This window comes from Lampris incognitus, chromosome 8 (genome assembly GCF_029633865.1).
Source record: "Lampris incognitus isolate fLamInc1 chromosome 8, fLamInc1.hap2, whole genome shotgun sequence".
NCBI classification, from domain to species: Eukaryota; Metazoa; Chordata; class Actinopteri; order Lampriformes; family Lampridae; genus Lampris; species Lampris incognitus.
The window spans coordinates 60,728,401-60,741,793 of NC_079218.1; the positions used below are offsets into that span (position 1 = coordinate 60,728,401).

Below are 13,393 nucleotides of genomic sequence, written 5' to 3' on the forward strand. Positions count from 1 at the left end.
ACTAAGGGATTGGGCCCGTTAGTTGACTGGTTAACGTAGTCACCCGTGGTGCGGGAGACCGCGGTGCGTGGTGCGTTCATGTCCCGGCTGTGGCGGTTCCCGGCTGCCCCCTGAATTCGCTACAGTAAGCGGTTTTGAAAGATTGCCTCTGCAGGTGGAGAACCTGAACTCCATCTACAGATCAACTGTCTAGGACACGTCGGCATGCTCGTTCCCTGTGTTGTCTGCCAAGCCTGCCCACCGCACAGGGTAAACACACTTTTTAAATACATAAATAAACAACCCTAGTGTGTGTGTGTGTGTGTGTAACTTACATTTTGAGAGGACAGGAAGTCCATGCCTTGAGCCACCTGATAAGAAAAGTGGATGAGGTTACCAAGTTCACAGCTGTGTGTGTGTCTGTCTGTATACACACCTCCTGCAGAGGGCGACAGAGAGAGACAGGCGTTTATCAGTTTGGTCAGACAGAGAGTGAGACTACTTGGTATTATTTAGAATTATAAGTTATTTAGTTGAGAAGAGTGTTATCGTCTGTGTGTGTGTGTGTGTGTGTGTGTGTGTTACCCTGGGCAGCGTTTGTGTGGTCTGAGAAGAGGATTGGCTGCATCTCCTGGTATTCTGAAACGCCCGAGATGCCACTGTCACTGCAACACAAACACACAAACACACACACACACACACACACACACACACACACACACACACACACACACACACACACACACACACACACACACACACAGACACACACACACACACACACACACACACACACACACACACACACACGCACACACACACATGCATTTCACTGTGTCAGCCACATTGAGTGGGAAGTGAAACAGATTTCATCACACTGCGGCAGAAACAGCAGTTTAAATACTTGGGGTCAACTGTCCAACGTAACGGGGAGTGCAGGAGAGAGGTGGAGAAGAGAGGTGCAGGCCAGGGTGGAGTGGGTGGAGAAGAGTGTCAGGAGTGATGTGTGACAGAAGGGTACCAGCAAGAGTTAAAGGGAAGGTTTACAAGATGGTTGTGAGACCAGCTATGTTATATGGTGTGGAGACAGTGGCACTGATGAAAAGACAGGAGGAGGAGGTGGAGGTGGCAGAGATGAAGATGATAAGATTTTCATTGGGAGTGATGAAGAAGGACAGGATTAGGAAGGAGTATATTAGAGGGACAGCTCAGGTTGGACGGTTTGGAGACAAAGCAAGAGAGACAAGATGGAGATGGTTTGGACATGTGTGGAGGAGAGATGCTGGGTATACTGGGAGAAGGATGCTGAATATGGAGCTGCCAGGGAAGAGGAGAAGAGGAAGGCCAAAGAGGAGGTTTATGGATGTGGTGAGGGAGGACATGCAGGTGGCTGGTGTGACAGAGGAAGATGCAGAAGACAGGAAGAGATGGAGACGGATGATCTGCTGTGGCGCCCCCTAACGTGAGCAGCAGAAAGTAGTAGGAGTAGTAGGAGTAGTAGTAGGAGTAGTAGTAGCGGCAGCAACAGCAGGAGGTTGGCTTTTCTCTGACACTCCATTCAAATTTCTTGATTTGATTGTTGGTTTTACCTAAAGTGATTTACAAGACAGTCGACGCTGAGCAGATGGATTCGTGTGTTAACCAAACACATGGAGAGCTGAACAGTGTTCATGTGACAGCTCAGTGCTGGTGGACTGACAGAGGAGTCTCATCTGGACAACATCAGCCAGTCTTACTGACCAGTAAGTCCTGTACAGTACGGACTACACTAGAGCTGGAGGAGAAAACTATTTAGGTCTTTTCTGAATGAAGGAAGTGAGTCTGTATCTCTGATGTAGGACTGGAATTCATTCCATCATTTTGGGTCCTGATGAAAGAAGTTTCAACAGTTTTCTGTTTCTTTAACCAGACTGTGATTGCCCCTCAATCGACCCCTGACCTGCCTGATCTCTCTCTCTCTCTCTCTCCCCGCATGCTGAGAGACACACACTATCACACACTGCAGAGAGAGAGACAGACAGACAGACAGACCGATGGAGAGAGAGACACTGTTACACTATTACACTTGAATTTTTCAATCTAGTTCTGAGTGTGGGATATTTCCCTGATATCTGGAATCATGGATTAGGTAAACCAATTTACAAAAGTGGAGATAAATTTGACCCCAACAACTACTGAGACATCTGTGTGAACAGTCACCCAGGGAAGGTATTCTGCAGTATTGTTAACTCCCGGTTGATAAACTTCCCTATGAAACACAATGTCTTGAGTAAAAGCCAGATTGGATTCTAACCAAATTACCGCACTACTGATCATATTTACACCCTACACACCCTAATTGTAAAACATACTCAGAATCAAAATAAATTATTCACTTGTTTTGTTGACTTCAGAAAAGCATTTGACTCCATTTGGCATTATGGATTGTTCTACAAATTAATTGAAAGTGGTGTAGGGGGTAAAACATATGATATAATAAAATCAATGTACTCAGGAGCTAAGTGTGGCGTTAAAATTAAATCCAAAAGAACCCAATATATCCCTCAGGAGTGCGGAGTGAGATAGGGTTGCTCTTTAAGCCCAACTCTATTTAACATATACAGTAATGAGTTGGTGACCATACTGGAAAAGTCATCAGCAGCTGGATTCACTCTGCCCAACAGTGAGGTCAAATTCCATGGCCATTTAATGGTCACACCCATATTTGCATATGAAACTGGTCGTTGGTTTCGGTCTTTATGCCACTGTATTGTTTACAAGGGGTGGCGATTCCTGCTGTCAGTTGAGACTGAAGAGGTCACTTAGATGATGATGAAACGTTTCTCTCAATAAACGTTGTGCCCAGATGACCTGATTCACCCTTCTGTGATTTCCCTACCTGGATTATTGAGCATGCATCAAGACATGTTTATTGTTTATCACTATCACATGTCTCACACATTGTGGTGTTCACTGGGACAAATGAAACAAACTGTGCTTCTCTTATAGGACGAGCACTCCCAACTTTCCCCAAAACCAGGATTTCCATTTTCCTTTGTTCAGGCACTTTTATATTCCTTCAGACCACAAACAAAAAGCAGAGCTTTTTGTTTTTGAATGTTCCTGAATGAGTTTTTAATTTTGAAGTGAAGGTACCTCCTGACTCGAGCCTGCAGGGCAGCCATGTTCTTATAAAGCTCCCATTCCTCATCCACCTCCCTCACACTCAAAATGGCCGCCACGAAGTCCTGGGCATGATCCCGCAGGAAGTTGAGCAGGTCACCATAGCTACAGTACTCTGTAATCATCAGCGTAGGTCCTGAGGGGAAATTCAGCCTTTTATTCTAAATGTTAACCAAAACCATTAACAAACCGTTAACCCCACCTACCTTACCGTGAACCCTTCAAACACAGTACAACAAAAACTGACCAAGTTGCAACACAATAGTACAGCATACACTATACGTATGTGTATGTACGTATGTATGTGTGTATATATATGTGTGTGTGTGTGAGTGTGTGTGTGTATGTATATGTATGTATGTATGTATGTATGTACGTATGTATGTATACACATTTATAGCATGTTCACAGAGAATATTAATGTTTGATCGTCTGGAGTGTGTGTGTTAGAATGCACATGCGGTTCGGTCCAAGTTTATCATGGTTCAAACTTCCTGCGCTGGATGCAGAGCTGCTATGTCACCACAGCAACACTCTGCATCAGCAGCAGTGCAGTAGCTAGTTAGCTTAGCAGCTGACTTTTGTTTCACAAGCTTTTGCTTCTGAGTCCAAAAAGTTCAACAAAAATGAGTGAAGGCCTTCACTTTAACTCATTGGTTCGTGACCAGGATATAAACAGTGTAGTCCAGGAGAAGGTGTGTGTGGTGGCTGTACCTCCTCGGGTGCAGGCGCCCAACAGGTTGACAATATTGTCATGGAAACCAAGATGGCTAAGAATCTTCAGTTCTGACATCAGAGCCTCTCTCTCCTCTGAGTGAGCACTTGCTGTATAGAAAACACACACACACACGTATGTCTTTATCAAGCACGGTACATTTCCTTTTCTTGTCAAAGAAGCAGCAGTTCAGAAGGTTTTCCAGGAGACTTTCAGGGGAAATGTTCTTATTAAACGACAGCTTCTTAACATAAACCCATGTGGAAATCTCTACATCTGTTAATATTCTTTTACATTGGCTAATACTGTGTCATTAGTGGTATTTAGGGATGACATTTGAAGCTATTGATTAAGGACTGTTCATAAGTGACACTAATTTACATGCAAAGTTTAGGCTACTTACTGTTAACGAACAACATGAATTAATCTAGTAGAAATCTACAAACACCCTGCTATACATATCTCTCTCTCTCTCTCTCTCTCTCTCTCTCTATATATATATATATATATATAGAGAGAGAGAGAGAGAGAGAGAGAGAGATACACACACACACATCTATACATATATCTATATATCTATAGCTATATATATCTATATATCTATCTATATATATATCTATATATATCTATCTATATATATCTATCTATCTATCTATATATATACAGTGTATGTGGAAAGTATTCACACCCCTTCACTTTCCCCACATTTTGTTATGTTACAGCCTTATTCCAAAATGGATTAAATTCCTTTTTTTTCTCATCAATCTACACACAATACCCCATAATGACAAAGTGAAAAAGGTTTTGTAGAAATCTTTGCAAATTCATTAAAAATAAAAAACTGAAATATTGCATGTACATAAGTATTCACACCCTTTACTCAGTACTTGGTTGAGGCACCCTTGGCAGCGATTACAGCCTCAAGTCTTCTTGGGTATGAAGCTACAAGCTTGGCACACCTATATTTGGGGTATTTCTCCCATCCTTCTCTGCATATCCTCTCGAGCTCTGTAAGGTTAGATGGGGAGCGTGGCTGCACAGCTATTTTCAGGTCTTTCCAGAGATGTTCAATGGGGTTCAAGTCTGGGCTCTGGCTGGGCCACTCAAGGACATTCACAGACTTGTCCCGAAGCCACTCCTTCATTGTCTTGGCTGTGTGCTTAGGGTCGTTGTCGTGTTGAAAGGTAAACCTTCGCCCCAGTCTGAGGTCCTGAGCGCTCTGGAGCAGGTTTTCATCAAGGATCTCTCTGTACTTTGCTCCATTCATCTTTCCCTCGATCCTGACTAGTCTCCCAGTTCCTGCCGCTGAAGAACATCCCCACAGCATGATGCTGCCACCACCATGCTTCACTGTAGGGATGGTATTAGCAAGGTGATGAGAGGTGCCTGGTTTCCTCCAGACGTGACGTTTGGCATTCAGGCCAAAGAGTTCAATCTTGGTTTCATCAGACCAGAGAATCTTGTTTCTCATGGTCTGAGAGTCCTTTCGGTGCTTTCTGGCAAACTCCAAGCGGGCTGTCGTGTGCCTTTTACTGAGCAGAGGCTTCCGTCTGGCCACTCTACCATAAAGGCCTGATTGGTGGAGTGCTGCAGAGATGGTTGTCCTTCTGGAAGGTTCTCCCATCTCCACAGAGGAACGCTGGAGCTCTGGCAGAGTGACCATCGGGTTCTTGGTCACCTCCCTGACCAAGGCCCTTCTCCCCCGATTGCTCAGTTTGGCTGGGCGGCCAGCTCTAGGAAGAGTCCTGGTGGATCCAAACTTCTTCCATTTACGAATGATGGAGACCACTGTGCTCTTCGGGACCTTCAAAGCTGTAGACATTTTTTGTACCCTTCCCCAGATCTGTGCCTCGATACAATCCTGTCTCGGAGGTCCACAGACAATTCCTTTGACTTCCTGGCTTGGTTTCTGCTCTGACATGCACTGTCAACAGTGGGACCTTATATAGACAGGTGTGTGCCTTTCCAAATCATGTCCGATCCATTGAATTTACTACAGGTGGACTCCAATGAAGATGTAGAAACATCTCAAGGATGGTCAGTGGAAACAGGATGAACTTGAGCTCAATTCTGAGTGTCATAGCAAAGGGTATGAATACTTATGTACATGCAATATTTCCGTTTTTATTTTTAATAAATTTGCAAAAATTTCTACAAAACCTTTTTCACTTTGTCATTATGGGGTATTGAATGTAGATTGATGAGAAAAAAGGAATTTAATCCATTTTGGAATAAGGCTGTAACATAACAAAATGTGAGGAAAGTGAATACTTTCCGGATGCACTGTGTATATATATATATATATATATATATATATATATATATATATATATAACTTTGTTAAAAGACATATTCAACGGTAGAGAAAGTGCTCAACAAATAAGGAGCAAAATAATCCAGTGAGTCAAGTAAATTCTTTATGAGACAGTACAAGCCTGTTTCATGCTTATGGCATGAGACTAACCCTAGGGTTAGGGTTAGGGTTAGGGTTAGGGTTAGTTCCATAGTTCAGTATCGGATCAATACAACAATCACCTCTGCTGAACAGTTTTTTCCTTCATATGGACATTTATGGGCGTGCCTTTTTGCTAATCACGAGACTTTATGGTAGCATGTCTGTGAATGTTCTCATTCATCCAGGTCATGGTTATCCAAAGGAGTTGAATCAAGTGCAACTGGACTTGGTACATATCGGTGAAGACGTTTCGCCTCTCATCCAAGAGGCTTCCTCAGTTCCTGCCTTTCTGACTAGATCAAGCTAGTCTGACTGGCTGCTGATGAGACTCAGAATTTATCCTCTAGGAGTCATTGTCAGAGGTATAGATATGCGTGGCTCTTTGTGATCCGATGTTTACCAACGCCCGTCGCTAACAGAGCCATAGATATGAGTGGCTCTTTTATGACCATGAGAGGATAAATTCTGAGTCTCATCAGCAGCCAGTCAGACTAGCTTGGTCTAGTCAGAAAGGCACGAACTGAGGAAGCCTCTTGGATGAGAGGCAAAACGTCTTCACGGATATATACCAAGTCCAGTTGCACTTGATTCAACTCCTTTGGATGACATTATGGTAATCACATGACTTAATGCTAATCATATGAAGGCTCTTGTCAGTTAGGGGAGCCATTTGTTAGCATGACACAATGAATATTAATGAACCTTTTTGTAAATCCAACGTGCAGGTTTAGTTTGGGTGGATGCAAAGGGAAGTACACTCACACTGGGCTTCATTGATCAGTATGGTCCTACATGTGTAAGCTTCCTTGCACCTTCTTATAGACTGACACCTGCAGCTGTTTTCATCAGAAGTTCAGAGGTTGACATCATTTAACGTGATCTCTAATTCAAAGTTTTACTGAAGTTGACTGACGTTTGAGCATCTTGACGGCCACACGGGTCACGTTGTCTTCTGTTCCCAACCCATAAGCTGTAGCCTCCACCACTTTCCCAAAGGCTCCTGCACCCAGCACTGCCCCTGCAGAGAGAGAGGGGGGGAGTCATAGGTCACATCTGCAGTCGACAACAACAAGCAAGTGTTGCAATGGCTAAGTGGTGAGTTATGAAGAAAAAGGCAGTAACAGAAACAGGCAGTAAAAGAAACAGGCAGTAATAGAAACAGGAAATAACAGAAACTGGCAGTAACAGAAACAGGAAGTAATAGAAACAGACAGCAATAGAAACAGGCAGTAATAGAAACAGGCAGTAATAGAAACAGGCAGTAACAGAAACAGGAAGTAATAGAAACAGACAGCAATAGAAACAAGCAATAATAGAAACAGTCAGTAACAGAAACAGGCAGTAACAGAAAGGAAAAGCAAAAAGAGCATTGAAAAACAAAGTGTTCAGCTGCTGTGGTGTCTGTTGATGTACAGACTGCGATGAAATGGTAAGAAGCCTAAAATAACTGGAAAATCAGTCATCGGAGTAAAACAAAAAAGAGACTTCACTTTGTGCTGTCAGTTCCACAGTACTTGACTGCTACACAGCACACATCACCAGAACCAATGTTTGATGTTTATCATGAATTTTAGCTTACTTTTAGTCTATCTATTGATCTAGTCTGTCTATCCATTATTCATCACTCCTCTCTGGACTCGCTTACACTGAAAGCAACATCAGAATAACCTTCAATCTACTACTACTACTACTACTATTACTACTACTACTACTACTACTACTTTCGGCTGCTCACGTTAGGGGGCGCCACAGCAGAGCATCCGTTTCCATCTCTTCCTGTCCTCTGCATCTTCCTCTGTCACACCACCCACCTGCATGTCCCCCCTCACCACATCCATAAACCTCCTCTTTGACCTTCCTCTTCTCCTCTTCCCTGGCAGCTCCATATTCAGCATCCTTCTCCCAGTATAACCAGCATCTCTCCTCCACACATGTCCAAACCATCTCAATCTTGTCTCTCTTGCTTTGTCTCCAAACCGTCCAACCTGAGCTGTCCCTCTATAATATACTCGTTCCTAATCCTGTCCTTCTTCATCACTCCCAGTGAAAATCTTATCATCTTCATCTCTGCCACCTCCAGCTCCTCCTCCTGTCTTTTCATCAGTGCCACTGTCTCCAAACCATACAACATAGCTGGTCTCACTACCATCTTGTAAACCTTCCCTTTAACTCTTGCTGGTACCCTTCTGTCACAAATAACTCCTGACACTCTTCTCCACCCACTCCACCCTGCCTGCACTCTCTTCTTCACCTCTCTTCTGCACTCCCCGTTACTTTGGACAGTTGACCCCAAGTATTTAAACTCATCCACCTTCATCACCTCTACTCCTTGCATCCTCACCATTCCACTGTGCTGCCTCTCATCCATGCATATGTAATGCTACAATCATATGACATTGAAATTCTCTGATGTTAAATGACAAGCTCTGATCTTGAACATAGGACATTGCAGTCGGTTGGTAAGTCATTTAAAACTTGTTTTGATTCGGATTTAGGCCGTTACCAGCCTTTGTTGGGTGGAGTACTCGCTAGTTTCACTCTCTGAGCTCCAATAGCTGGGTCAGCAGACGCGGGTCAGGCCCTCTATTGCTTCCTTTGTTGTGAAACTCAGACGGGGGCGGGGTCAGCTGTGGTACTTCCTGGTATTTAAACACAGAGCTATGCTATAACATCCACCCTTGTGTGTCAGCCCTCATTGTTTTAAGACCGAATTAGGTAAAGATCTGCAAGTCTACCTGTGCAAGTCCACTGAGCAAGGACACTGACTGGTAATTGCCTTTTCTACTATTTCCCCCCGTTGCCTGCCTCACCCACCATGTGCTACAAGGACATCCCTGTCATTCCCCGTTATCGAAACAATCGCATCTGTTGCAGGCAACACAATCTGAGAAGCTCTGTTCACTCAGGAAGCCTCCTCTACTCACTCCTCCTTCACTTTTGGCTTATGGAATTGCCAATCGAGTGTAAATAAAACAGAATTCATCCAAGCACTTGCTAATCTGTCAGACATTCAGGTACTGGCCCTGACCGAAACCTGGATACGTCCAGAAAACACTTTGCTTTCTCCCACACAGCCCGTTCTGTTGGGCATGGAGGTGGTACGGGTGTCCTCATTTCCAAAGACTGGAAATCCACTAAGCTTTCTCCGCTAAGCAACAACTCCTCCTTTGAACACCATGCAACCATGGTTACTGCTCCTCTTAAGCTGTTTGTGGTTGTTATACCGCCCACCAGGGTGTCAACTAGGGAACATTGTAGTCAAACCAGACATGTTACTCTCAGCCATTCCTGATGATGACACGCCACTGATTGTCATGGGAGACATGAGCGTCCTTACTGACAAAAACCCAAACGACTGACTTCCTGTCTCTTCTGTCCTCCTTTGACCTCAGACAGGTCCCCAACCCTCCCACACACAAAGCGGGCAATACTCTTGATCTGATTTTGACTCGGAACTGCTCCACAGTAAATCTGACTGTCCCCCCCCCTCCTACATCTGTCAGACCACTTCTTTATTCAATTTACACTCCTACTGGAACATCCTCACGCTCCTCCACAAAGGGTCTCCTTCCGCCGAAACGTCCAGTCCCTTACCCAGCTCTCCAATGAGGACTTGGCTTCCATGCCTCCTCATAATGAATTCTCTTCACTCCCTGTCAACGAGGCTACAGACACGCTGTTCCTCACTAGCCTCCTCGCTTAACAGTCTCTACCCTCTAGCATCCAAACCTGCTCGTAATGCCCCCCCCCCAGTCCATGGCTCACTGATGTTATCAGGGAGCAAAGGGCGGGGCTTCTTAGAAATGAAGGCTATTCCATGCGAGAAATTGCTAAGAAATTGAAGATTTCCTACACCGGTGTGTACTACTCCCTTCAGAGGACAGCACAAACAGGCTCTAACCAGAGTAGAAAAAGAAGTGGGAGGCCGCGTTGCACAACTGAGCAAGAAGATAAGTACATTAGAGTCTCTAGTTTGAGAAACAGACGCCTCACAGGTCCCCAACTGGCATCTTCATTAAATAGTACCTGTTAGAGCCTGTTTGTGCTGTCCTCTGAAGGGAGTAGTACACACCGGTGTAGGAAATCTTCAATTTCTTAGCAATTTCTCGCATGGAATAGCCTTCATTTCTAAGAACAAGAATAGACTGTCGAGTTTCAGATGAAAGTTCTCTTTTTCTGGCCATTTTGAGCGTTTAATTGACCCCACAAATGTGATGCTCCAGAAACTCAATCTGCTCAAAGAAGTGCCCATCCAACCAATCCAACTTGTGGGAGCTGCTTCTGGAAGCGTGGGGTGCAATTTCTCCAGATTACCTCAACAAATTAACAGCTAGAATGCCAAAGGTCTGCAATGCTGTAATTGCTGCAAATGGAGGATTCTTTGACGAAAGCAAAGTTTGATGTAAAAAAAATCTTATTTCAAATACAAATCATTATTTCTAACCTTGTCAATGTCTTGACTCTATTTTCTATTCATTTCACAACATATGGTGGTGAATAAGTGTGACTTTTCATGGAAAACACGAAATTGTTTGGGTGATCCCAAACTTTTGAACGGTAGTGTATATCACGGATATATACCAAGTCCAGTTGCACTTGATTCAACTCCTTTGGATAACCATGACCTGGATGAATGAGAACATTCACAGACATACACTCACTGGCCACTTTATTAGGTACACCTTGCTAGTACCGGGTTGGACCCCCTTTTGCCTTCAGAACTGCCTTAATCCTTCGTGGCATAGATTAAACAAGGTACTGGAAACATTCCTCAGAGAGTTTGGTCCATATTGACATGATAGCATCACGCAGTTGCTGCAGATTTGTCGGCTGCACATCCATGATGCGAATCTCCCGGTCCACCACATCCCAAAGGTGCTCTATTGGATTGAGATCTGGTGACTGTGGAGGCCATTTGAGTACAGTGAACTCATTGTCATGTTCAAGAAACCAGTCTGAGATGATTCGAGCTTTATGACATGGCGCGTTATCCTGCTGGAAGTAGCCATCAGAAGATGGGAACACTGTGGTCATAAAGGGATGGACATGGTCAGTAACAATACTCAGGTAGGCTGTGGCGTTGACACGATGGTCAATTGGTACTAAGGGGCCCAAAGTGTGCCAAGAAAATATCCCCCACACCATTACACCACCACCAGCAGCCTGAACCGTTGATACAAGGCAGGATGGATCCATGCTTTCATGTTGTTGACGCCAAATTCTGACCCTACCATCCGAATGTCGCAGCAGAAATCGAGACTCATCAGACCAGGCAACGTTTTTCCAATCTTCTATTGTCCAATTTTGGTGAGCCTGTGTGAATTGTAGCCTCAGTTTCCTGTTCTTAGCTGACAGGAGTGGCACCTGGTGTGGACTTCTGCTGCTGTAGCCCATCTGCCTCAAGGTTCGACGTGTTGTGCGTTCAGAGATGCTCTTCTGCATACCTCGGTTGTAATGAGTGGTTATTTGAGTTACTGTTGCCTTTCTATCAGCTCGAACCAGTCTGGCCATTCTCCTCTGACCTCTGGCATCAACAAGGCATTTTCGCCCACAGAACTGCCGCTCACTGGATATTTTCTCTTTTTCGGACCATTCTCTGTAAACCCTAGAGATGGTTGTGCGTGAAAATCCCAGTAGATCAGCAGTTTCTGAAATACTCAGACCAGCCCGTCTGGCACCAACAACCATGCCACGTTCAAAGTCACTTAAATCACCTTTCTTCCCCATTCTGATGCTCGGTTTGAACTGCAGCAGATCGTCTTGACCATGTCTACATGCCTAAATGCATTGAGTTGCTGCCATGTGATTGGCTGATTAGAAATTTGCGTTAACGAGCAGTTGGACAGGTGTGCCTAATAAAGTGGCCGGTGAGTGTATATATATATATATGTCCGATATGTGGGGAGTTCTGGGATATTCAATAAAAAACGTTGAGCTGAAACAAGTATTTCAATTACAAATGACATGGATGTTAAATCTGAATGCGAGGGAAACGAAACAAACACAACCAGACCAAAAATAAATAAAAGATAGGAGAGACATACTGAGATAAAGAAAGGGGGAAAAAAAGAGAACAAAAAACAAACAAAAGAAGAAAAAACATGACTGCGATGCGTGGAGTGCTTAAAAGTTGACAGCATTGCTTGTCAACAGGTATTCTAATCAAATGTATCTCAGTTATTTGCATTACATGTGATATGTTACTGTTATTTTTATCAGCTGGAAACGCCATTAAACGCTCAGTATATAAGAATGGTACTGCCCCCATTTCAAGTGATATTCCTCCACCTTATCAAGCAGCCTATATGAGAACTGTTCTAAGGCAGCCAGCTGACCAAGAGAAGTGTGCCACAAAGATGGTGCTGGTGCAGAGGAGGCTTTCCATTCTTTGATCACAAGTTTCTGTCCTAACATAAGGGCAGTCTGGATCCAGTCAGCAAGCGGTGGAGTCAAATCACTTCATGCAGAGGGGTCACCCAAAATAAACAGATTGGAAGAGAAAGGGATGTGTAAGCCGGTAATTTTTTTTTTAAATCAATATGTGTAGCAGACCAGAACTCCTGTAATTTTGGGAAACTTCAAAGCATGTGTACTAAAGTACCATCTTTGTCAAGACACCTCCAACACTCTGAGCTGTCCACCAAACCCACTCTACGCAGCCTAGATGCCGTCCAGTAGACTCTGTTTATAATTTTGAATTGCATCAGCCTTGTTCACAGTTCCCTTGACATTTTTTTCCCATTCCTAAGTATTCTTCCCCATTGTGCCTCTGAAAATGAAACTTTTAAATCAGTTTCCCATGTCAATTTAAGGGTCAATTTTTTGGAATCTGAGGCTGTAAGGATCATAAAATAGACAGAAGCCTCATGACCACGTCCAAAGATCTTAAGGACCCTCACTAAAGTGTCAACACTAGATGGGGCTATTGAGGGTGAGCCGAAAATTTGTACCAGCAGGTGTCTTAATTGCAAATACTTCCAAAATTGAGTGTGTTGAAGTTGAATTCCTGCTGAAGTGCCTCAAAGGATTTAATGTTTCTTCCTGATACAGATCCGCTAGGACTGTGATACCTTTCTGAAACC

The 13,393-nt window shown here is 43.9% G+C and overlaps 1 protein-coding gene across 1 annotated transcript in view; it reads right to left on the reverse strand.

Moving 5' to 3' along the window:
- The window catches only part of csf1rb (colony stimulating factor 1 receptor, b), a 91,623-nt gene that overhangs the window by 12,222 nt on the left and 66,008 nt on the right, over nucleotides 1-13,393 (reverse strand). The window contains exons 12-16 of the mRNA XM_056284428.1: nucleotides 7,225-7,329; nucleotides 3,856-3,966; nucleotides 3,115-3,277; nucleotides 565-644; nucleotides 315-418 (exon numbers count right to left, since the gene is read on the reverse strand). Coding sequence (XP_056140403.1) covers nucleotides 315-418; nucleotides 565-644; nucleotides 3,115-3,277; nucleotides 3,856-3,966; nucleotides 7,225-7,329 — 563 coding nt within the window. The remainder of the gene's footprint in view (nucleotides 1-314; nucleotides 419-564; nucleotides 645-3,114; nucleotides 3,278-3,855; nucleotides 3,967-7,224; nucleotides 7,330-13,393) is intronic.